At 58.0% G+C, this 26,894-nt stretch overlaps 1 protein-coding gene across 2 annotated transcripts in view; it reads left to right on the forward strand.

The window, feature by feature from the left end:
* The window catches only part of RASSF4 (Ras association domain family member 4), a 102,002-nt gene that overhangs the window by 41,690 nt on the left and 33,418 nt on the right, over window positions 1–26,894 (forward strand). For both annotated transcript variants that reach the window (XM_075610274.1, XM_075610273.1), the window contains one exon: window positions 1,563–1,654. In XM_075610274.1, the coding sequence (XP_075466389.1) occupies window positions 1,563–1,654 (92 nt within the window). The remainder of the gene's footprint in view (window positions 1–1,562; window positions 1,655–26,894) is intronic.

Raw genomic sequence — 26,894 nt, forward strand, 5'->3', positions numbered from 1 at the left:
GTAAGGAGGGGGATTGAGGGAGTGGGGACAGTAGAGGAGGGGGAAGAGTGAGAGAGGGGAGAGAGAAATACAGTTATGAAAGGGGAGGGCTCGCACGGCCGCTGACACAGGAGGTATGGGGGCGTGTTGCCAACACAAAAACATGTTTACGGTGAAGTTTCACACACATATGTGCCAATAAGCCACAAGAACATGGTAACGTAACTTCAAGAGAATGTCAAAGTGCTCTGGATCAGGACTGGCCAACTCCAGTCCTGAAAGGGCCACCAACAGGTCAGGATTTTTTTTAGGATGTCCCTGTTTCAGCACAGGTGGCTCAAACAGTGGCTCAGTTGAAGATAGCTGTGTGTATTAACCCTTGTCACGTACACATGTCACGTGCTCAGAGGTGTGCCGATCTTGACACACACAGACTCCCTACAATTAGGGGTGCCAGCCGGCTTCTCCCAAAATACTGGACTCAGTGGTGAAAGGTGCGTCAGGTCACTATGTCCAGGGAGGAAAACACCGGACACATACATGTCCAGTATTACAGCACTTCTCATTTTTTACTGGACAGAGTGTCCAAATACTGGACAGTCCAGTTCAATACCGGACACCTGGCAACCCTACCTACAATCCTTACACGCTACAAGCATGCTTTGTCCACATGTTATGTCTTTGAAGCCGCCCACCATGGAGAAATTGGTGTAACCAGCGCTCTAATTACCAACCAGTGAGAACACGAGGTAAGCACACACGCCTCCACCCGGCACGGAAGCGCTGCTATTACCTGTGCCAGGGCGCAGGTCAGGCTCCTGCAGCACCTGTGTGTGTAACAGACAGAGGTGACACCTGCTGCTCACGTGCAGTATGTAAATAACAGCGTTGCAAGCGCACGCCGGCTGCGTGATCAGGGACTCAGAGCTGGACGCCTGGTGTCCGTGACATCCATCATCCTCACAGCCGCGTGTGACAGTGTACATCCGGCTGTTTATATACAGTAATACCTTGTGTTATACAGCGCTGCCATATCCCCTGCTGCGTTGTTATAAGACATTGCCTTGTGTTGTGCAGGGCAAACACATGGGGGTCTTATTAACGAAACCATCAATATTATTAATGTCCTCTGAGCATCTCCCGGCCTAATAAAGAATGCTTTGTAAAGGAGGGTCCCTGCTTAGTGCACTGATGCACCGACGTGTGCAAAATACGGCACCTAGAGGCGAAATCAAATCACTTTCTTACGTTGGTTTGTAAATATGGTGAGCGGTGTGACTTGATTGACAAGTGTGTGATGTCACTGTGTGTGATGTCACTGTGTGTGATGTCACTGATCAGCAAGAGTTTGCAAAGCAAACCCTCCCCTCTTGCCCTCTCTAAGGGTAAGGGTAGGATGGGATAGGTACAGAGAACAAACACCTCCCCATTCAGAAGCCTCAACAAACAAAAGCAGACACATCTTTGCTGTTAGCATGGTTACATTCGTTGTAGGAAGATAATTTAATGTGTACATTATTTGCACAGTGTTTTAGTTCAGCTGCCAGGGATTGCACCTTTTTAATGCTTTCTTTTTCTTTCAGTCCCAAGTCACCTGCAGAGCAGAGAAATAATGAGGAGGAGCTCAACAATAACTCCGCTAACTTTGCACGCTGCGCCCAGCCCAACAACGCATGTAAGTGTGCTGCGCCCAGCAACGCATGTAAGTGCGCTGCGCCTAGCCCAACAACGCATGTAACTGCTCTGCGCCCAGCCCAACAACGCATGTAACTGCTCTGCGCCCAGCCCAACAACGCATGTAAGTGCGCTGCGCCCAGCCCAACAATGCATGTAAGTGCGCTGCACCCAGCCCAACAACGCATGTAAGTGTGCTGTGCCCAGCCCAACAACGCATGTAACTGCTCTGCGCCCAGCCCAACAACGCATGTAAGTGCTCTGCACCCAGCCCAACAACGCATGTAAGTGCGCTGCGCCCAGCCCAACAACGCATGTAAGTGCGCTGCGCCCAGCCCAACAACGCATGTAAGTGCGCTGCGCCCAGCCCAACAACGCATGTAAGTGTGCTGTGCCCAGCCCAACAACGCATGTAAGTGCTCTGCGCCCAGCCCAACAACGCATGTAAGTGTGCTGTGCCCAGCCCAACAACGCATGTAACTGCTCTGCGCCCAGCCCAACAACGCATGTAAGTGCTCTGCACCCAGCCCAACAACGCATGTAAGTGCGCTGCGCCCAGCCCAACAACGCATGTAAGTGCGCTGTGCCCAGCCCAACAACGCATGTAAGTGCGCTGCGCCCAGCCCAACAACGCATGTAAGTGTGCTGTGCCCAGCCCAACATCGCATGTAAGTGCTCTGCGCCCAGCCCAACAACGCATGTAAGTGTGCTGCGCCCAGCCCAATATCGCATGTAAGTGCGCTGCGCCCATCCCAACATCGCATGTAAGTGCGCTGCGTCCAGCCCGACAATGCATGAAAGTGTGCTGCGCCCAGCCCAACAACGCATGTAAGTGTGCTGCGCCCAGCCCAACAACGCATGTAAGTGTGCTGCGTCCAGCCCAACATCGCATGTAAGTGTGCTGCGCCCATCCCAACATCGCATGTAAGTGTGCTGCGCCCATCCCAACATCGCATGTAAGTGCTCTGCGCCCATCCCAACATCACATGTAAGTGTGCTGCGCCCAGCCCAACATCGCATGTAAGTGTGCTGCGTCCAGCCCAACATCGCATGTAAGTGCGCTGCGTCCAGCCCAACATCGCATGTAAGTGCGCTGCGTCCAGCCCAACATCGCATGTAAGTGCGCTGCGTCCACCCCGACAATGCATGTAAGTGTGCTGCGTCCAGCCCAACAACGCATGTAAGTGCGCTGCGCCCATCCCAACATCGCATGTAAGTGCTCTGCGTCCAGCCCAACAACGCATGTAACTGCTCTGCGCCCAGCCCAACAACGCATGTAAGTGCGCTGCGCCCAGCCCAACAACGCATGTAACTGCTCTGCGCCCAGCCCAACAACGCATGTAAGTGCGCTGCGCCCAGCCCAACAACGCATGTAAGTGCTCTGCGCCCATCCCAACATCGCATGTAAGTGCGCTGCGCCCATCCCAACATCGCATGTAAGTGCTCTGCGTCCAGCCCAACAACGCATGTAACTGCTCTGCGCCCAGCCCAACAACGCATGTAACTGCTCTGCGCCCAGCCCAACAACGCATGTAAGTGTGCTGCGCCCAGCCCAACAACGCATGTAAGTGCGCTGCGCCCAGCCCAACAACGCATGTAAGTGCTCCGCGCCCAGCCCAACAACGCATGTAAGTGCTCCGCGCCCAGCCCAAAAACGCATGTAAGTGCTCCGCGCCCAGCCCAACAACGCATGTAAGTGTGCTGCGTCCAGCCCAACAACGCATGTAAGTGCGCTGCGCCCAGCCCAACAACGCATGTAAGTGCGCTGCGCCCAGCCCAACATCGCATGTAAGTGCTCCGCGCCCATCCCAACAACGCATGTAAGTGTGCTGCGCCCAGCCCAACAACGCATGTAAGTGTGCTGCGCCCAGCCCAACAACGCATGTAAGTGCGCTGCGCCCAGCCCAACAACGCATGTAAGTGTGCTGCGCCCAGCCCAACAACGCATGTAAGTGCGCTGCGCCCAGCCCAACAACGCATGTAAGTGCTCCGCGCCCAGCCCAACAACGCATGTAACTGCTCTGCGCCCAGCCCAACAACACATGTAAGTGCGCTGCGCCCAGCCCAACATCGCATGTAAGTGCGCTGCGCCCAGCCCAACATCGCATGTAAGTGCTCCGCGCCCAGCCCAACAACGCATGTAAGTGCGCTGCGCCCAGCCCAACATCGCATGTAAGTGCGCTGCGCCCAGCCCAACATCGCATGTAAGTGCTCCGCGCCCAGCCCAACAACGCATGTAAGTGCTCTGCGCCCAGCCCAACATCGCATGTAAGTGCGCTGCGCCCAGCCCAACAACGCATGTAAGTGCGCTGCGCCCAGCCCAACATCGCATGTAAGTGCGCTGCGCCCAGCCCAACATCGCATGTAAGTGCGCTGCGCCCAGCCCAACATCGCATGTAAGTGCTCCGCGCCCAGCCCAACAACGCATGTAAGTGCGCTGCGCCCAGCCCAACAACGCATGTAAGTGCTCCGCGCCCAGCCCAACATCGCATGTAAGTGCGCTGCGCCCAGCCCAACATCGCATGTAACTGCTCTGCGCCCAGCCCAACAACGCATGTAAGTGCGCTGCGCCCAGCCCAACATCGCATGTAAGTGCTCTGCGCCCAGCCCAACATCGCATGTAACTGCTCTGCACCCAGCCCAACAACGCATGTAAGTGCGCTGCGCCCAGCCCAACATCGCATGTAAGTGCTCTGCGCCCAGCCCAACAACGCATGTAACTGCTCTGCGCCCAGCCCAACAACGCATGTAAGTGTGCTGCGCCCAGCCCAACAACGCATGTAAGTGCTCCGCGCCCAGCCCAACAACGCATGTAAGTGCTCCGCGCCCAGCCCAACAACGCATGTAAGTGCTCCGCGCCCAGCCCAACAACGCATGTAAGTGTGCTGCGCCCAGCCCAACAACGCATGTAAGTGCTCCGCGCCCAGCCCAACAACGCATGTAAGTGCTCCGCGCCCAGCCCAGCAACGCATGTAAGTGCTCCGCGCCCAGCCCAACAACGCATGTAAGTGCTCCGCGCCCAGCCCAACAACGCATGTAAGTGCTCCGCGCCCAGCCCAACAACGCATGTAAGTGCTCCGCGCCCAGCCCAACAACGCATGTAAGTGCTCCGCGCCCAGCCCAACAATGCATGTAAGTGCGCTGTGCCCAGCCCAACAACGCATGTAAGTGTGCTGCGCCCAGCCCAACATCGCATGTAAGTGCTCTGCACCCAGCCCAACAACGCATGTAAGTGCGCTGCACCCAGCCCAACAACGCATGCAAGTGCGCTGCGCCCAGCCCAACAACGCATGTAAGTGTGCTGCGCCCAGCCCAACAACGCATGTAAGTGTGCTGCGCCCAGCCCAACAACGCATGTAAGTGCTCCGCGCCCAGCCCAACAACGCATGTAAGTGCTCCGCGCCCAGCCCAACAACGCATGTAAGTGTGCTGCGCCCAGCCCAACAACGCATGTAAGTGCTCCGCGCCCAGCCCAACAACGCATGTAAGTGTGCTGCGCCCAGCCCAACAACGCATGTAAGTGTGCTGCGCCCAGCAACACATGTAAGTGCGCTGCGCCCAGCCCAACAACGCATGTAAGTGCTCCGCGCCCAGCCCAACAACGCATGTAAGTGCGCTGCGCCCAGCCCAACAACGCATGTAAGTGTGCTGCGCCCAGCCCAACAACGCATGTAAGTGTGCTGCGCCCAGCAACGCATGTAAGTGCGCTGCGCCCAGCCCAACAACGCATGTAAGTGTGCTGCGCCCAGCCCAACAACGCATGTAAGTGTGCTGCGCCCAGCAACGCATGTAAGTGCGCTGCGCCCAGCCCAACAACGCATGTAAGTGTGCTGCGCCCAGCAACGCATGTAAGTGCGCTGCGCCCAGCCCAACAACGCATGTAAGTGCTCCGCGCCAAGCCCAACAACGCATGTAAGTGTGCTGCGCCCAGCCCAACAACGCATGTAAGTGCTCCGCGCCCAGCCCAACAACACATGTAAGTGCGCTGCGCCCAGCCCAACAACGCATGTAAGTGCTCCGCGCCCAGCCCAACAACGCATGTAAGTGCTCCGCGCCCAGCCCAACATCACATGTAAGTGCGCTGCGCCCAGCAACGCATGTAAGTGCGCTGCGCCCAGCCCAACAACGCATGTAAGTGCGCTGCGCCCAGCCCAACAACGCATGTAAGTGCTCCGCGCCCAGCCCAACAACGCATGTAAGTGCTCCGCGCCCAGCCCAACAACGCATGTAAGTGCGCTGCGCCCAGCCCAACAACGCATGTAAGTGTGCTGCGCCCAGCAACGCATGTAAGTGTGCTGCGCCCATCCCAACAACGCATGTAAGTGCTCCGCGCCCAGCCCAACAACGCATGTAAGTGCTCCGCGCCCAGCCCAACATCGCATGTAAGTGCTCCGCGCCCAGCCCAACAACGCATGTAAGTGCTCCGCGCCCAGCCCAACATCGCATGTAAGTGCGCTGCACCCAGCCCAACAACGCATGTAAATGCGCTGCGCCCATCCCAACAACGCATGTAAGTGCTCCGCGCCCAGCCCAACATCGCATGTAAGTGCTCCGCGCCCAGCCCAACATCGCATGTAAGTGCTCCGCGCCCAGCCCAACATCGCATGTAAGTGCTCCGCGCCCAGCCCAACAACGCATGTAAGTGCGCTGCGCCCATCCCAACAACGCATGTAAGTGCTCCGCGCCCAGCCCAACATCGCATGTAAGTGTGCTGCGCCCAGCCCAACAACGCATGTAAGTGCGCTGCGCCCAGCCCAACATCGCATGTAAGTGTGCTGCGCCCAGCCCAACAACGCATGTAAGTGCTCTGCGCCCAGCCCAACAACGCATGTAAGTGCTCTGCGTCCAGCCCAACAATGCATGTAAGTGCGCTGCGCCCAGCCCAACATCGCATGTAAGTGCTCTGCGTCCAGCCCAACAATGCATGTAAGTGTGCTGCGCCCAGCCCAACAACGCATGTAAGTGTGCTGCGCCCAGCCCAACAATGCATATAAGTGCGCTGCGCCCAGCCCAACAACGCATGTAAGTGCGCTGCGCCCATCCCAACAACGCATGTAAGTGCGCTGCGCCCATCCCAACATCGCATGTTAGTGCGCTGCGCCCAGCCCAACAACGCATGTAAGTGTGCTGCGCCCAGCCCAACAACGCATGTAAGTGTGCTGCGCCCAGCCCAACAACGCATGTAAGTGCTCTGCGTCCTGCCCAACAACGCATGTAAGTGTGCTGCGCCCATCCCAACAACGCATGTAAGTGCGCTGCGCCCAGCCCAACAACGCATGTAAGTGCGCTGCGCCCAGCCCAACAACGCATGTAAGTGCGCTGCGCCCAGCCCAACAACGCATGTAAGTGCTCCGCGCCCAGCCCAACAACGCATGTAAGTGCTCCGCGCCCATCCCAACATCGCATGTAAGTGCTCCGCGCCCAGCCCAACAACGCATGTAAGTGCGCTGCGCCCATCCCAACAACGCATGTAAGTGCTCCGCGCCCAGCCCAACATCGCATGTAAGTGCGCTGCGCCCAGCCCAACAACGCATGTAAGTGCGCTGCGCCCATCCCAACATCGCATGTAAGTGCTCCGCGCCCATCCCAACATCGCATGTAAGTGCTCTGCGTCCAGCCCAACAATGCATGTAAGTGTGCTGCGCCCAGCCCAACAACGCATGTAAGTGTGCTGCGCCCAGCCCAACAATGCATATAAGTGCGCTGCGCCCAGCCCAACAACGCATGTAAGTGCGCTGCGCCCATCCCAACAACGCATGTAAGTGCGCTGCGCCCATCCCAACATCGCATGTTAGTGCGCTGCGCCCAGCCCAACAACGCATGTAAGTGTGCTGCGCCCAGCCCAACAACGCATGTAAGTGTGCTGCGCCCAGCCCAACAACGCATGTAAGTGCTCTGCGTCCTGCCCAACAACGCATGTAAGTGTGCTGCGCCCATCCCAACAACGCATGTAAGTGCGCTGCGCCCAGCCCAACAACGCATGTAAGTGCGCTGCGCCCAGCCCAACAACGCATGTAAGTGCGCTGCGCCCAGCCCAACAACGCATGTAAGTGCTCCGCGCCCAGCCCAACAACGCATGTAAGTGCTCCGCGCCCATCCCAACATCGCATGTAAGTGCTCCGCGCCCAGCCCAACAACGCATGTAAGTGCGCTGCGCCCATCCCAACAACGCATGTAAGTGCTCCGCGCCCAGCCCAACATCGCATGTAAGTGTGCTGCGCCCAGCCCAACAACGCATGTAAGTGCGCTGCGCCCATCCCAACATCGCATGTAAGTGCTCCGCGCCCATCCCAACAACGCATGTAAGTGCGCTGCGCCCAGCCCAACAACGCATGTAAGTGCGCTGCGCCCAGCCCAACAACGCATGTAAGTGTGCTGCGCCCAGCCCAACAACGCATGTAAGTGCTCTGCGCCCAGCCCAACAACGCATGTAAGTGCTCTGCGCCCAGCCCAACAACGCATGTAAGTGCTCTGCGCCCAGCCCAACATCGCATGTAAGTGCGCTGCGCCCATCCCAACATCGCATGTAAGTGCGCTGCGCCCAGCCCAACAACGCATGTAAGTGTGCTTCGCCCAGCCCAACAACGCATGTAAGTGCGCTGCGCCCAGCCCAACATCGCATGTAAGTGTGCTGCGCCCAGCCCAACAACGCATGTAAGTGCGCTGCGCCCAGCCCAACAACGCATGTAAGTGCGCTGCGCCCATCCCAACATCGCATGTAAGTGCTCCGCGCCCATCCCAACAACGCATGTAAGTGCGTTGCGCCCAGCCCAACAACGCATGTAAGTGCGCTGCGCCCAGCCCAACAACGCATGTAAGTGTGCTGCGCCCAGCCCAACAACGCATGTAAGTGCTCTGCGCCCAGCCCAACAACGCATGTAAGTGCTCTGCGCCCAGCCCAACAACGCATGTAAGTGCTCTGCGCCCAGCCCAACAACGCATGTAAGTGCTCTGCGCCCAGCCCAACAACGCATGTAAGTGCGCTGCGCCCAGCCCAACAACGCATGTAAGTGCTCTGCGCCCAGCCCAACAACGCATGTAAGTGCTCTGCGCCCAGCCCAACAACGCATGTAAGTGCTCTGCGCCCAGCCCAACAACGCATGTAAGTGCGCTGCGCCCAGCCCAACAATGCATATAAGTGCGCTGCGCCCATCCCAACAACGCATGTAAGTGCTCTGCGCCCAGCCCAACAACGCATGTAAGTGCTCTGCGCCCAGCCCAACAACGCATGTAAGTGCGCTGCGCCCAGCCCAACAATGCATGTAAGTGCTCCGCGCCCATCCCAACATCGCATGTAAGTGCGCTGCGCCCAGCCCAACAACGCATGTAAGTGCGCTGCGCCCATCCCAACAACGCATGTAAGTGCTCCGCGCCCATCCCAACATCGCATGTAAGTGCGCTGCGCCCATCCCAACAACGCATGTAAGTGTGCTGCGCCCATCCCAACATCGCATGTAAGTGCGCTGCGCCCAGCCCAACAACGCATGTAAGTGCGCTGCGCCCATCCCAACAACGCATGTAAGTGCTCCGCGCCCATCCCAACTTCGCATGTAAGTGCGCTGCGCCCATCCCAACAACGCATGTAAGTGCGCTGCGCCCATCCCAACAACGCATGTAAGTGCGCTGCGCCCATCCCAACAACACATGTAAGTGCGCTGCGCCCAGCCCAACAACACATGTAAGTGTGCTGCGCCCATCCCAACAACGCATGTAAGTGCGCTGCGCCCATCCCAACAACACATGTAAGTGCGCTGCGCCCAGCCCAACAACGCATGTAAGTGCGCTGCGCCCAGCCCAACAACACATGTAAGTGCGCTGCGCCCATCCCAACATCGCATGTAAGTGCGCTGCGCCCATCCCAACAACGCATGTAAGTGTGCTGCGCCCATCCCAACATCGCATGTAAGTGCGCTGCGCCCAGCCCAACAACGCATGTAAGTGCGCTGCGCCCATCCCAACAACGCATGTAAGTGCTCCGCGCCCATCCCAACATCGCATGTAAGTGCGCTGCGCCCATCCCAACAACGCATGTAAGTGCGCTGCGCCCATCCCAACAACGCATGTAAGTGCGCTGCGCCCATCCCAACAACACATGTAAGTGCGCTGCGCCCAGCCCAACAACACATGTAAGTGCGCTGCGCCCAGCCCAACAACGCATGTAAGTGTGCTGCGCCCATCCCAACAACGCATGTAAGTGTGCTGCGCCCAGCCCAACAACGCATGTAAGTGTGCTGCGCCCAGCCCAACAACACATGTAAGTGTGCTGCGCCCATCCCAACAACACATGTAAGTGCGCTGCGCCCAGCCCAACAACGCATGTAAGTGCGCTGCGCCCAGCCCAACAACACATGTAAGTGCTCTGCGCCCAGCCCAACAACACATGTAAGTGCGCTGCGCCCAGCCCAACAACGCATGTAAGTGCTCTGCGCCCATCCCAACAACGCATGTAAGTGCGCTGCGCCCAGCCCAACAACACATGTAAGTGCGCTGCGCCCATCCCAACAACGCATGTAAGTGCGCTGCGCCCATCCCAACAACGCATGTAAGTGTGCTGCGCCCATCCCAACAACACATGTAAGTGTGCTGCGCCCAGCCCAACAACGCATGTAAGTGCGCTGCACCCAGCCCAACAACGCATGTAAGTGCGCTGCGCCCAGCCCAACAACGCATGTAAGTGTGCTGCGCCCAGCCCAACAACGCATGTAAGTGCGCTGCGCCCAGCCCAACAACGCATGTAAGTGCGCTGCGCCCATCCCAACATCGCATGTAAGTGCGCTGCGCCCACCCCAACAACGCATGTAAGTGCTCTGCGCCCAGCCCAACAACGCATGTAAGTGCGCTGCGCCCATCCCAACAACGCATGTAAGTGTGCTGCGCCCATCCCAACAACGCATGTAAGTGCGCTGCGCCCATCCCAACAACGCATGTAAGTGCGCTGCGCCCATCCCAACAACGCATGTAAGTGCGCTGCGCCCAGCCCAACAACACATGTAAGTGCTCTGCGCCCATCCCAACAACGCATGTAAGTGCTCTGCGCCCAGCCCAACAACACATGTAAGTGTGCTGCGCCCAGCCCAACATCGCATGTAAGTGTGCTGCGCCCAGCCCAACATCGCATGTAAGTGTGCTGCGCCCATCCCAACAACACATGTAAGTGCGCTGCGCCCATCCCAACAACGCATGTAAGTGCGCTGCGCCCAGCCCAACATCGCATGTAAGTGCGCTGCGCCCATCCCAACAACACATGTAAGTGCGCTGCGCCCATCCCAACAACACATGTAAGTGCTCTGCGCCCAGCCCAACAACGCATGTAAGTGTGCTGCGCCCAGCCCAACAACACATGTAAGTGCGCTGCGCCCAGCCCAACAACACATGTAAGTGCTCTGCGCCCATCCCAACAACACATGTAAGTGTGCTGCGCCCAGCCCAACAACACATGTAAGTGCGCTGCGCCCAGCCCAACAACACATGTAAGTGCTCTGCGCCCAGCCCAACATCGCATGTAAGTGTGTTGCGCCCATCCCAACAACGCATGTAAGTGTGCTGCGCCCATCCCAACAACGCATGTAAGTGCGCTGCGCCCATCCCAACAACGCATGTAAGTGCGCTGCGCCCAGCCCAACAACGCATGTAAGTGTGCTGCGCCCAGCCCAACAATGCATGTAAGTGCGCTGCGCCCATCCCAACAACACATGTAAGTGCGCTGCGCCCAGCCCAACATCGCATGTAAGTGCGCTGCGCCCATCCCAACAACACATGTAAGTGCGCTGCGCCCAGCCCAACAACACATGTAAGTGCGCTGCGCCCATCCCAACAACACATGTAAGTGCTCTGCGCCCAGCCCAACAACGCATGTAAGTGCGCTGCGCCCATCCCAACATCGCATGTAAGTGTGTTGCGCCCATCCCAACAACGCATGTAAGTGTGCTGCGCCCATCCCAACAACGCATGTAAGTGCGCTGCGCCCATCCCAACAACGCATGTAAGTGCGCTGCGCCCATCCCAACAACACATGTAAGTGTGCTGCGCCCAGCCCAACAACGCATGTAAGTGCGCTGCGCCCATCCCAACATCGCATGTAAGTGCGCTGCGCCCATCCCAACAACGCATGTAAGTGCGCTGCGCCCATCCCAACAACGCATGTAAGTGCGCTGCGCCCATCCCAACATCGCATGTAAGTGTGCTGCGCCCAGCCCAACAACACATGTAAGTGCTCTGCGCCCATCCCAACAACGCATGTAAGTGCGCTGCGCCCATCCCAACAACGCATGTAAGTGCGCTGCGCCCATCCCAACAACACATGTAAGTGTGCTGCGCCCAGCCCAACAACGCATGTAAGTGTGCTGCGCCCAGCCCAACAATGCATGTAAGTGCTCTGCGCCCAGCCCAACAACGCATGTAAGTGCGCTGCGCCCAGCCCAACAACGCATGTAAGTGCGCTGCGCCCAGCCCAACAACACATGTAAGTGCGCTGCGCCCATCCCAACATCGCATGTAAGTGCGCTGCGCCCATCCCAACATCGCATGTAAGTGTGCTGCGCCCAGCCCAACAACGCATGTAAGTGTGCTGCGCCCAGCCCAACAATGCATGTAAGTGCTCTGCGCCCAGCCCAACAACGCATGTAAGTGTGCTGCGCCCAGCCCAACAACACATGTAAGTGCGCTGCGCCCAGCCCAACAACACATGTAAGTGCGCTGCGCCCATCCCAACATCGCATGTAAGTGTGTTGCGCCCATCCCAACAACGCATGTAAGTGTGCTGCGCCCATCCCAACAACGCATGTAAGTGCGCTGCGCCCATCCCAACAACGCATGTAAGTGCGCTGCGCCCATCCCAACAACACATGTAAGTGTGCTGCGCCCAGCCCAACAACGCATGTAAGTGCGCTGCGCCCATCCCAACATCGCATGTAAGTGCGCTGCGCCCATCCCAACAACGCATGTAAGTGCGCTGCGCCCATCCCAACAACGCATGTAAGTGCGCTGCGCCCAGCCCAACAACGCATGTAAGTGCTCTGTGCCCAGCCCAACATCGCATGTAAGTGTGCTGCGCCCAGCCCAACAACACATGTAAGTGCTCTGCGCCCATCCCAACAACGCATGTAAGTGCGCTGCGCCCATCCCAACAACACATGTAAGTGTGCTGCGCCCAGCCCAACAACGCATGTAAGTGCGCTGCGCCCATCCCAACATCGCATGTAAGTGCGCTGCGCCCAACAACGCGTGCAAGTGCGCTGCGCCCATCCCAACAACGCATGTAAGTGCTCTGCGCCCATCCCAACAACGCATGTAAGTGCTCTGCGCCCAGCCCAACAACACATGTAAGTGCGCTGCGCCCATCCCAACAACGCATGTAAGTGCGCTGCGCCCATCCCAACAACGCATGTAAGTGCGCTGCGCCCATCCCAACAACGCATGTAAGTGCGCTGCGCCCATCCCAACAACACATGTAAGTGCGCTGCGCCCATCCCAACAACACATGTAAGTGCGCTGCGCCCAGCCCAACAACGCATGTAAGTGCTCTGCGCCCAGCCCAACAACGCATGTAAGTGCTCTGCGCCCAGCCCAACAACGCATGTAAGTGCGCTGCGCCCATCCCAACAACACATGTAAGTGCGCTGCGCCCAGCCCAACATCGCATGTAAGTGTGCTGCGCCCATCCCAACAACGCATGTAAGTGCTCTGCGCCCATCCCAACATCGCATGTAAGTGTGCTGCGCCCATCCCAACAACGCATGTAAGTGTGCTGCGCCCATCCCAACAACGCATGTAAGTGCTCTGCGCCCATCCCAACAACACATGTAAGTGTGCTGCGCCCAGCCCAACAACACATGTAAGTGTGCTGCGCCCATCCCAACAACGCATGTAAGTGTGCTGCGCCCATCCCAACAACACATGTAAGTGCTCTGCGCCCATCCCAACATCGCATGTAAGTGTGCTGCGCCCATCCCAACAACGCATGTAAGTGTGCTGCGCCCATCCCAACAACGCATGTAAGTGCTCTGCGCCCATCCCAACAACACATGTAAGTGCGCTGCGCCCAGCCCAACAACGCATGTAAGTGCGCTGCGCCCAGCCCAACAACGCATGTAAGTGTGCTGCGCCCAGCCCAACAACACATGTAAGTGCTCTGCGCCCATCCCAACAACACATGTAAGTGCGCTGCGCCCAGCCCAACAACGCATGTAAGTGCGCTGCGCCCAGCCCAACAACGCATGTAAGTGTGCTGCGCCCAGCCCAACAACACATGTAAGTGCTCTGCGCCCATCCCAACAACACATGTAAGTGCGCTGCGCCCAGCCCAACAACACATGTAAGTGCGCTGCGCCCAGCCCAACAACGCATGTAAGTGCGCTGCGCCCAGCCCAACAACACATGTAAGTGCGCTGCGCCCATCCCAACAACGCATGTAAGTGCGCTGCGCCCATCCCAACAACACATGTAAGTGCGCTGCGCCCAGCCCAACAACGCATGTAAGTGCTCTGCGCCCAGCCCAACAACACATGTAAGTGTGCTGCGCCCATCCCAACAACACATGTAAGTGCTCTGCGCCCATCCCAACAACACATGTAAGTGCGCTGCGCCCATCCCAACAACGCATGTAAGTGTGCTGTGCCCAGCCCAACAACACATGTAAGTGCTCTGCGCCCATCCCAACATCGCATGTAAGTGCGCTGCGCCCATCCCAACAACACATGTAAGTGCGCTGCGCCCATCCCAACAACGCATGTAAGTGTGCTGTGCCCAGCCCAACAACACATGTAAGTGCTCTGCGCCCATCCCAACATCGCATGTAAGTGCGCTGCGCCCAGCCCAACAACACATGTAAGTGCGCTGCGCCCATCCCAACAACGCATGTAAGTGCGCTGCGCCCATCCCAACAACACATGTAAGTGCGCTGCGCCCAGCCCAACAACGCATGTAAGTGCTCTGCGCCCAGCCCAACAACACATGTAAGTGTGCTGCGCCCAGCCCAACAACACATGTAAGTGCGCTGCGCCCAGCCCAACATCGCATGTAAGTGCGCTGCGCCCATCCCAACAACGCATGTAAGTGCGCTGCGCCCATCCCAACAACGCATGTAAGTGCGCTGCGCCCATCCCAACATCGCATGTAAGTGCGCTGCGCCCATCCCAACATCGCATGTAAGTGCGCTGCGCCCATCCCAACAACGCATGTAAGTGCGCTGCGCCCATCCCAACAACACATGTAAGTGCGCTGCGCCCAGCCCAACAACACATGTAAGTGCTCTGCGCCCATCCCAACAACACATGTAAGTGCTCTGCGCCCATCCCAACATCGCATGTAAGTGCGCTGCGCCCATCCCAACAACGCATGTAAGTGCTCTGCGCCCATCCCAACATCGCATGTAAGTGCGCTGCGCCCATCCCAACAACGCATGTAAGTGCGCTGCGCCCATCCCAACAACACATGTAAGTGCGCTGCGCCCAGCCCAACAACACATGTAAGTGCTCTGCGCCCATCCCAACAACACATGTAAGTGCTCTGCGCCCATCCCAACATCGCATGTAAGTGCGCTGCGCCCATCCCAACAACGCATGTAAGTGCGCTGCGCCCATCCCAACAACACATGTAAGTGCGCTGCGCCCAGCCCAACAACACATGTAAGTGCGCTGCGCCCATCCCAACAACACATGTAAGTGCGCTGCGCCCAGCAACGCATGTAAGTGCGCTGCGCCCATCCCAACAACGCATGTAAGTGCGCTGCGCCCATCCCAACAACGCATGTAAGTGCGCTGCGCCCAGCCCAACAATGCATGTAAGTGCGCTGCGCCCAGCCCAACAACGCATGTAAGTGCGCTGCGCCCATCCCAACAACACATGTAAGTGCGCTGCGCCCAGCCCAACAACGCATGTAAGTGCGCTGCGCCCATCCCAACAACGCATGTAAGTGCGCTGCGCCCATCCCAACAACGCATGTAAGTGCGCTGCGCCCATCCCAACAACGCATGTAAGTGCGCTGCGCCCAGCCCAACAATGCATGTAAGTGCGCTGCGCCCAGCCCAACAACGCATGTAAGTGCGCTGCGCCCATCCCAACAACACATGTAAGTGCGCTGCGCCCAGCCCAACAACGCATGTAAGTGCGCTGCGCCCAGCCCAACAACACATGTAAGTGCGCTGCGCCCATCCCAACAACGCATGTAAGTGCGCTGCGCCCAGCCCAACAACGCATGTAAGTGCGCTGCGCCCATCCCAACATCGCATGTAAGTGCGCTGCGCCCATCCCAACAACGCATGTAAGTGCGCTGCGCCCATCCCAACAACGCATGTAAGTGTGCTGCGCCCATCCCAACAACGCATGTAAGTGCGCTGCGCCCAGCCCAACAACGCATGTAAGTGTGCTGCGCCCAGCCCAACAACGCATGTAAGTGCGCTGCGCCCATCCCAACATCGCATGTAAGTGCGCTGCGCCCATCCCAACAACGCATGTAAGTGCTCTGCGCCCATCCCAACATCGCATGTAAGTGCGCTGCGCCCATCCCAACAACGCATGTAAGTGCGCTGCGCCCATCCCAACAACCCATGTAAGTGTGCTGCGCCCATCCCAACAACACATGTAAGTGTGCTGCGCCCAGCCCAACAACGCATGTAAGTGCGCTGCGCCCAGCCCAACAACGCATGTAAGTGCGCTGCGCCCAGCCCAACAACGCATGTAAGTGTGCTGCGCCCAGCCCAACAACGCATGTAAGTGCGCTGCGCCCAGCCCAACAACGCATGTAAGTGCGCTGCGCCCATCCCAACATCGCATGTAAGTGCGCTGCGCCCATCCCAACAACGCATGTAAGTGCTCTGCGCCCAGCCCAACAACGCATGTAAGTGCGCTGCGCCCATCCCAACAACGCATGTAAGTGTGCTGCGCCCATCCCAACAACGCATGTAAGTGTGCTGCGCCCATCCCAACAACACATGTAAGTGCGCTGCGCCCAGCCCAACAACGCATGTAAGTGTGCTGCGCCCAGCCCAACAACACATGTAAGTGCTCTGCGCCCATCCCAACAACGCATGTAAGTGCTCTGCGCCCAGCCCAACAACACATGTAAGTGTGCTGCGCCCAGCCCAACAACGCATGTAAGTGCGCTGCGCCCAGCCCAACAACGCATGTAAGTGTGCTGCGCCCAGCCCAACAACGCATGTAAGTGCGCTGCGCCCAGCCCAACAACGCATGTAAGTGCGCTGCGCCCATCCCAACATCGCATGTAAGTGCGCTGCGCCCATCCCAACAACGCATGTAAGTGCTCTGCGCCCAGCCCAACAACGCATGTAAGTGCGCTGCGCCCATCCCAACAACGCATGTAAGTGTGCTGCGCCCATCCCAACAACACATGTAAGTGCGCTGCGCCCAGCCCAACAACGCATGTAAGTGTGCTGCGCCCAGCCCAACAACACATGTAAGTGCTCTGCGCCCATCCCAACAACGCATGTAAGTGCTCTGCGCCCAGCCCAACAACACATGTAAGTGTGCTGCGCCCAGCCCAACATCGCATGTAAGTGCTCTGCGCCCATCCCAACATCGCATGTAAGTGTGCTGCGCCCATCCCAACAACGCATGTAAGTGTGCTGCGCCCATCCCAACAACGCATGTAAGTGCTCTGCGCCCATCCCAACAACACATGTAAGTGTGCTGCGCCCAGCCCAACAACACATGTAAGTGCTCTGCGCCCATCCCAACAACGCATGTAAGTGTGCTGCGCCCATCCCAACAACACATGTAAGTGCTCTGCGCCCATCCCAACATCGCATGTAAGTGTGCTGCGCCCATCCCAACAACGCATGTAAGTGTGCTGCGCCCATCCCAACAACGCATGTAAGTGCTCTGCGCCCATCCCAACAACACATGTAAGTGTGCTGCGCCCAGCCCAACAACACATGTAAGTGCTCTGCGCCCAGCCCAACATCGCATGTAAGTGCTCTGCGCCCATCCCAACAACACATGTAAGTGCTCTGCGCCCATCCCAACAACACATGTAAGTGCGCTGCGCCCATCCCAACAACACATGTAAGTGCGCTGCGCCCAGCCCAACAACGCATGTAAGTGCTCTGCGCCCAGCCCAACAACACATGTAAGTGCTCTGCGCCCATCCCAACAACACATGTAAGTGCGCTGCGCCCATCCCAACAACACATGTAAGTGCGCTGCGCCCAGCCCAACAACGCATGTAAGTGCTCTGCGCCCAGCCCAACAACACATGTAAGTGCTCTGCGCCCATCCCAACAACGCATGTAAGTGCGCTGCGCCCATCCCAACAACACATGTAAGTGCGCTGCGCCCAGCCCAACAACGCATGTAAGTGCGCTGCGCCCAGCCCAACAACGCATGTAAGTGCGCTGCGCCCATCCCAACAACGCATGTAAGTGCGCTGCGCCCAGCCCAACAACGCATGTAAGTGCGCTGCGCCCATCCCAACATCGCATGTAAGTGCGCTGCGCCCATCCCAACAACGCATGTAAGTGCGCTGCGCCCATCCCAACAACGCATGTAAGTGTGCTGCGCCCATCCCAACAACGCATGTAAGTGCGCTGCGCCCAGCCCAACAACGCATGTAAGTGTGCTGCGCCCAGCCCAACAACACATGTAAGTGCGCTGCGCCCAGCCCAACAACGCATGTAAGTGCGCTGCGCCCATCCCAACATCGCATGTAAGTGCGCTGCGCCCATCCCAACAACGCATGTAAGTGCGCTGCGCCCATCCCAACAACGCATGTAAGTGTGCTGCGCCCATCCCAACAACACATGTAAGTGTGCTGCGCCCAGCCCAACAACGCATGTAAGTGTGCTGCGCCCAGCCCAACAACGCATGTAAGTGCGCTGCGCCCAGCCCAACAACGCATGTAAGTGCGCTGCGCCCATCCCAACATCGCATGTAAGTGCGCTGCGCCCAGCCCAACAACGCATGTAAGTGCGCTGCGCCCATCCCAACAACGCATGTAAGTGTGCTGCGCCCATCCCAACAACGCATGTAAGTGTGCTGCGCCCATCCCAACAACACATGTAAGTGCACTGCGCCCAGCCCAACAACGCATGTAAGTGTGCTGCGCCCAGCCCAACAACACATGTAAGTGCTCTGCGCCCATCCCAACAACGCATGTAAGTGCTCTGCGCCCAGCCCAACAACACATGTAAGTGTGCTGTGCCCAGCCCAACATCGCATGTAAGTGTGCTGCGCCCAGCCCAACATCGCATGTAAGTGTGCTGCGCCCAGCCCAACAACACATGTAAGTGCGCTGCGCCCATCCCAACAACACATGTAAGTGCGCTGCGCCCATCCCAACATCGCATGTAAGTGCTCTGCGCCCAGCCCAACAACGCATGTAAGTGCTCTGCGCCCAGCCCAACAACACATGTAAGTGCGCTGCGCCCAGCCCAACAACACATGTAAGTGTGCTGCGCCCATCCCAACATCGCATGTAAGTGTGCTGCGCCCAGCCCAACAACACATGTAAGTGCTCTGCGCCCATCCCAACAACGCATGTAAGTGCGCTGCGCCCATCCCAACAACGCATGTAAGTGCGCTGCGCCCATCCCAACAACGCATGTAAGTGTGCTGCGCCCAGCCCAACAACGCATGTAAGTGCGCTGCGCCCATCCCAACATCGCATGTAAGTGCGCTGCGCCCAGCCCAACAACACATGTAAGTGCTCTGCGCCCATCCCAACAACGCATGTAAGTGCGCTGCGGCCATCCCAACAACGCATGTAAGTGCGCTGCGCCCATCCCAACATCGCATGTAAGTGTGCTGCGCCCAGCCCAACAACACATGTAAGTGCTCTGCGCCCATCCCAACAACGCATGTAAGTGCGCTGCGCCCATCCCAACAACGCATGTAAGTGCGCTGCGCCCATCCCAACAACGCATGTAAGTGCGCTGCGCCCATCCCAACAACGCATGTAAGTGTGCTGCGCCCATCCCAACAACACATGTAAGTGCTCTGCGCCCATCCCAACAACGCATGTAAGTGCGCTGCGCCCATCCCAACAACGCATGTAAGTGCGCTGCGCCCATCCCAACAACACATGTAAGTGCTCTGCGCCCATCCCAACAACGCATGTAAGTGCGCTGCGCCCATCCCAACAACGCATGTAAGTGCGCTGCGCCCATCCCAACAACGCATGTAAGTGCTCTGCGCCCATCCCAACAACACATGTAAGTGTGCTGCGCCCATCCCAACAACACATGTAAGTGCGCTGCGCCCAGCCCAACAACGCATGTAAGTGCGCTGCGCCCATCCCAACAACACATGTAAGTGTGCTGCGCCCAGCCCAACAACACATGTAAGTGCGCTGCGCCCATCCCAACATCGCATGTAAGTGCTCTGCGCCCATCCCAACAACGCATGTAAGTGTGCTGCGCCCAGCCCAACAACGCATGTAAGTGCTCTGCGCCCAGCCCAACAACACATGTAAGTGTGCTGCGCCCAGCCCAACAACACATGTAAGTGCTCTGCGCCCATCCCAACAACACATGTAAGTGTGCTGCGCCCAGCCCAACAACACATGTAAGTGTGCTGCGCCCATCCCAACAACACATGTAAGTGCGCTGCGCCCAGCCCAACAACACATGTAAGTGCGCTGCGCCCAGCCCAACAACACATGTAAGTGCGCTGCGCCCAGCCCAACAACACATGTAAGTGCTCTGCGCCCAGCCCAACAACACATGTAAGTGCTCTGCGCCCATCCCAACAACACATGTAAGTGCTCTGCGCCCATCCCAACAACGCATGTAAGTGCGCTGCGCCCAGCCCAACATCGCATGTAAGTGCGCTGCGCCCATCCCAACAACACATGTAAGTGCGCTGCGCCCATCCCAACAACACATGTAAGTGCGCTGCGCCCAGCCCAACAACGCATGTAAGTGCTCTGCGCCCAGCCCAACAACACATGTAAGTGTGCTGCGCCCAGCCCAACAACACATGTAAGTGCTCTGCGCCCAGCCCAACAACACATGTAAGTGTGCTGCGCCCAGCCCAACAACACATGTAAGTGCTCTGCGCCCATCCCAACAACACATGTAAGTGCTCTGCGCCCATCCCAACAACGCATGTAAGTGCTCTGCGCCCATCCCAACAACACATGTAAGTGCGCTGCGCCCATCCCAACAACGCATGTAAGTGCACTGCGCCCATCCCAACAACACATGTAAGTGCGCTGCGCCCAGCCCAACAACGCATGTAAGTGCTCTGCGCCCATCCCAACAACGCATGTAAGTGTGCTGCGCCCAGCCCAACAACACATGTAAGTGCGCTGTGCCCAGCCCAACAACGCATGTAAGTGCTCTGCGCCCAGCCCAACATCGCATGTAAGTGCGCTGTGCCCAGCCCAACAACGCATGTAAGTGTGCTGCGCCCAGCCCAACAACGCATGTAAGTGCTCTGCGCCCATCCCAACAACACATGTAAGTGTGCTGCGCCCAGCCCAACAACACATGTAAGTGCTCTGCGCCCAGCCCAACATCGCATGTAAGTGCGCTGTGCCCAGCCCAACAACGCATGTAAGTGTGCTGCGCCCAGCCCAACAACGCATGTAAGTGCTCTGCGCCCATCCCAACAACACATGTAAGTGTGCTGCGCCCAGCCCAACAACGCATGTAAGTGCGCTGCGCCCAGCCCAACATCGCATGTAAGTGCTCTGCGCCCATCCCAACAACACATGTAAGTGCGCTGCGCCCAGCCCAACAACACATGTAAGTGCTCTGCGCCCATCCCAACAACACATGTAAGTGCTCTGCGCCCATCCCAACAACACATGTAAGTGCGCTGCGCCCATCCCAACAACGCATGTAAGTGCGCTGCGCCCATCCCAACAACACATGTAAGTGCGCTGCGCCCAGCCCAACAACACATGTAAGTGCTCTGCGCCCATCCCAACAACGCATGTAAGTGCGCTGCGCCCATCCCAACAACGCATGTAAGTGCGCTGCGCCCATCCCAACAACACATGTAAGTGCGCTGCGCCCAGCCCAACATCGCATGTAAGTGTGCTGCGCCCAGCCCAACAACACATGTAAGTGCGCTGCGCCCATCCCAACAACGCATGTAAGTGCGCTGCGCCCAGCCCAACAACGCATGTAAGTGCGCTGCGCCCATCCCAACATCGCATGTAAGTGCGCTGCGCCCATCCCAACAACGCATGTAAGTGCGCTGCGCCCATCCCAACAACGCATGTAAGTGTGCTGCGCCCATCCCAACAACGCATGTAAGTGCGCTGCGCCCAGCCCAACAACGCATGTAAGTGTGCTGCGCCCAGCCCAACAACGCATGTAAGTGCGCTGCGCCCATCCCAACATCGCATGTAAGTGCGCTGCGCCCATCCCAACATCGCATGTAAGTGCGCTGCGCCCATCCCAACAACGCATGTAAGTGCGCTGCGCCCATCCCAACAACCCATGTAAGTGTGCTGCGCCCATCCCAACAACACATGTAAGTGTGCTGCGCCCAGCCCAACAACGCATGTAAGTGTGCTGCGCCCAGCCCAACAACGCATGTAAGTGCGCTGCGCCCAGCCCAACAACGCATGTAAGTGCGCTGCGCCCAGCCCAACAACGCATGTAAGTGTGCTGCGCCCAGCCCAACAACGCATGTAAGTGCGCTGCGCCCAGCCCAACAACGCATGTAAGTGCGCTGCGCCCATCCCAACATCGCATGTAAGTGCGCTGCGCCCATCCCAACAACGCATGTAAGTGCTCTGCGCCCAGCCCAACAACGCATGTAAGTGCGCTGCGCCCATCCCAACAACGCATGTAAGTGTGCTGCGCCCATCCCAACAACGCATGTAAGTGTGCTGCGCCCATCCCAACAACACATGTAAGTGCGCTGCGCCCAGCCCAACAACGCATGTAAGTGTGCTGCGCCCAGCCCAACAACACATGTAAGTGCTCTGCGCCCATCCCAACAACGCATGTAAGTGCTCTGCGCCCAGCCCAACAACACATGTAAGTGTGCTGCGCCCAGCCCAACAACGCATGTAAGTGCGCTGCGCCCAGCCCAACAACGCATGTAAGTGTGCTGCGCCCAGCCCAACAACGCATGTAAGTGCGCTGCGCCCAGCCCAACAACGCATGTAAGTGCGCTGCGCCCATCCCAACATCGCATGTAAGTGCGCTGCGCCCATCCCAACAACGCATGTAAGTGCTCTGCGCCCAGCCCAACAACGCATGTAAGTGCGCTGCGCCCATCCCAACAACGCATGTAAGTGTGCTGCGCCCATCCCAACAACACATGTAAGTGCGCTGCGCCCAGCCCAACAACGCATGTAAGTGTGCTGCGCCCAGCCCAACAACACATGTAAGTGCTCTGCGCCCATCCCAACAACGCATGTAAGTGCTCTGCGCCCAGCCCAACAACACATGTAAGTGTGCTGCGCCCAGCCCAACATCGCATGTAAGTGCTCTGCGCCCATCCCAACATCGCATGTAAGTGTGCTGCGCCCATCCCAACAACGCATGTAAGTGTGCTGCGCCCATCCCAACAACGCATGTAAGTGCTCTGCGCCCATCCCAACAACACATGTAAGTGTGCTGCGCCCAGCCCAACAACACATGTAAGTGCTCTGCGCCCATCCCAACAACGCATGTAAGTGTGCTGCGCCCATCCCAACAACACATGTAAGTGCTCTGCGCCCATCCCAACATCGCATGTAAGTGTGCTGCGCCCATCCCAACAACGCATGTAAGTGTGCTGCGCCCATCCCAACAACGCATGTAAGTGCTCTGCGCCCATCCCAACAACACATGTAAGTGTGCTGCGCCCAGCCCAACAACACATGTAAGTGCTCTGCGCCCATCCCAACAACACATGTAAGTGTGCTGCGCCCATCCCAACAACACATGTAAGTGTGCTGCGCCCATCCCAACAACACATGTAAGTGCGCTGCGCCCATCCCAACAACACATGTAAGTGCGCTGCGCCCAGCCCAACAACGCATGTAAGTGCGCTGCGCCCATCCCAACAACACATGTAAGTGCTCTGCGCCCAGCCCAACAACGCATGTAAGTGTGCTGCGCCCATCCCAACAACACATGTAAGTGCGCTGCGCCCATCCCAACAACACATGTAAGTGCGCTGCGCCCAGCCCAACAACACATGTAAGTGCGCTGCGCCCATCCCAACAACGCATGTAAGTGCGCTGCGCCCATCCCAACAACGCATGTAAGTGTGCTGCGCCCATCCCAACAACACATGTAAGTGCTCTGCGCCCAGCCCAACAACACATGTAAGTGCTCTGCGCCCATCCCAACAACACATGTAAGTGTGCTGCGCCCAGCCCAACAACACATGTAAGTGTGCTGCGCCCAGCCCAACAACACATGTAAGTGCTCTGCGCCCATCCCAACAACACATGTAAGTGTGCTGCGCCCATCCCAACAACACATGTAAGTGCGCTGCGCCCATCCCAACAACGCATGTAAGTGCGCTGCGCCCAGCCCAACAACACATGTAAGTGCTCTGCGCCCATCCCAACAACGCATGTAAGTGCGCTGCGCCCATCCCAACAACGCATGTAAGTGCGCTGCGCCCATCCCAACAACGCATGTAAGTGCGCTGCGCCCATCCCAACATCGCATGTAAGTGCGCTGCGCCCATCCCAACAACGCATGTAAGTGCGCTGCGCCCATCCCAACAACGCATGTAAGTGCGCTGCGCCCATCCCAACAACGCATGTAAGTGCGCTGCGCCCATCCCAACAACGCATGTAAGTGTGCTGCGCCCAGCCCAACAACACATGTAAGTGCGCTGCGCCCATCCCAACAACGCATGTAAGTGCGCTGCGCCCATCCCAACAACGCATGTAAGTGCGCTGCGCCCAGCCCAACAACGCATGTAAGTGTGCTGCGCCCAGCCCAACAACACATGTAAGTGCGCTGCGCCCAGCCCAACAACGCATGTAAGTGCGCTGCGCCCATCCCAACATCGCATGTAAGTGCGCTGCGCCCATCCCAACAACGCATGTAAGTGCGCTGCGCCCATCCCAACAACGCATGTAAGTGTGCTGCGCCCATCCCAACAACACATGTAAGTGTGCTGCGCCCAGCCCAACAACGCATGTAAGTGTGCTGCGCCCAGCCCAACAACACATGTAAGTGCGCTGCGCCCAGCCCAACAACGCATGTAAGTGCGCTGCGCCCATCCCAACATCGCATGTAAGTGCGCTGCGCCCAGCCCAACAACGCATGTAAGTGCGCTGCGCCCATCCCAACAACGCATGTAAGTGTGCTGCGCCCATCCCAACAACGCATGTAAGTGTGCTGCGCCCATCCCAACAACGCATGTAAGTGTGCTGCGCCCATCCCAACAACACATGTAAGTGCGCTGCGCCCAGCCCAACAACGCATGTAAGTGTGCTGCGCCCAGCCCAACATCGCATGTAAGTGCTCTGCGCCCATCCCAACAACGCATGTAAGTGCGCTGCGCCCATCCCAACAACACATGTAAGTGCTCTGCGCCCAGCCCAACAACACATGTAAGTGCTCTGCGCCCAGCCCAACAACACATGTAAGTGTGCTGCGCCCAGCCCAACATCGCATGTAAGTGTGCTGCGCCCAGCCCAACAACACATGTAAGTGCGCTGCGCCCATCCCAACAACACATGTAAGTGCTCTGCGCCCAGCCCAACATCGCATGTAAGTGTGCTGCGCCCAGCCCAACATCGCATGTAAGTGTGCTGCGCCCAGCCCAACAACACATGTAAGTGCGCTGCGCCCATCCCAACAACACATGTAAGTGCGCTGCGCCCATCCCAACAACACATGTAAGTGCTCTGCGCCCAGCCCAACAACGCATGTAAGTGTGCTGCGCCCATCCCAACAACACATGTAAGTGCTCTGCGCCCAGCCCAACAACGCATGTAAGTGTGCTGCGCCCATCCCAACAACACATGTAAGTGCGCTGCGCCCAGCCCAACAACGCATGTAAGTGCTCTGCGCCCATCCCAACAACGCATGTAAGTGCGCTGCGCCCATCCCAACAACGCATGTAAGTGCGCTGCGCCCATCCCAACAACGCATGTAAGTGTGCTGCGCCCAGCCCAACAACGCATGTAAGTGCGCTGCGCCCATCCCAACATCGCATGTAAGTGCGCTGCGCCCAGCCCAACAACACATGTAAGTGCTCTGCGCCCATCCCAACAACGCATGTAAGTGCGCTGCGGCCATCCCAACAACGCATGTAAGTGCGCTGCGCCCATCCCAACATCGCATGTAAGTGTGCTGCGCCCAGCCCAACAACACATGTAAGTGCTCTGCGCCCATCCCAACAACGCATGTAAGTGCGCTGCGCCCATCCCAACAACGCATGTAAGTGCGCTGCGCCCATCCCAACAACGCATGTAAGTGCGCTGCGCCCATCCCAACAACGCATGTAAGTGTGCTGCGCCCATCCCAACAACACATGTAAGTGTGCTGCGCCCATCCCAACAACACATGTAAGTGCGCTGCGCCCAGCCCAACAACGCATGTAAGTGCGCTGCGCCCATCCCAACAACGCATGTAAGTGTGCTGCGCCCATCCCAACAACACATGTAAGTGTGCTGCGCCCATCCCAACAACACATGTAAGTGCGCTGCGCCCAGCCCAACAACGCATGTAAGTGCGCTGCGCCCATCCCAACAACGCATGTAAGTGCGCTGCGCCCAGCCCAACAACGCATGTAAGTGCGCTGCGCCCATCCCAACAACACATGTAAGTGCGCTGCGCCCAGCCCAACATCGCATGTAAGTGTGCTGCGCCCATCCCAACAACACATGTAAGTGCTCTGCGCCCATCCCAACATCGCATGTAAGTGTGCTGCGCCCATCCCAACAACGCATGTAAGTGTGCTGCGCCCATCCCAACAACGCATGTAAGTGCTCTGCGCCCATCCCAACAACACATGTAAGTGTGCTGCGCCCAGCCCAACAACGCATGTAAGTGCGCTGCGCCCAGCCCAACAACACATGTAAGTGCTCTGCGCCCATCCCAACAACGCATGTAAGTGCGCTGCGCCCAGCCCAACAACGCATGTAAGTGTGCTGCGCCCATCCCAACAACACATGTAAGTGCTCTGCGCCCATCCCAACATCGCATGTAAGTGTGCTGCGCCCATCCCAACAACGCATGTAAGTGTGCTGCGCCCATCCCAACAACGCATGTAAGTGCGCTGCGCCCAGCCCAACAACACATGTAAGTGCTCTGCGCCCATCCCAACAACACATGTAAGTGTGCTGCGCCCATCCCAACAACACATGTAAG

This window comes from Ascaphus truei, chromosome 8, assembly GCF_040206685.1.
Source record: "Ascaphus truei isolate aAscTru1 chromosome 8, aAscTru1.hap1, whole genome shotgun sequence".
In the NCBI taxonomy this organism is placed as follows: domain Eukaryota; kingdom Metazoa; phylum Chordata; class Amphibia; order Anura; family Ascaphidae; genus Ascaphus; species Ascaphus truei.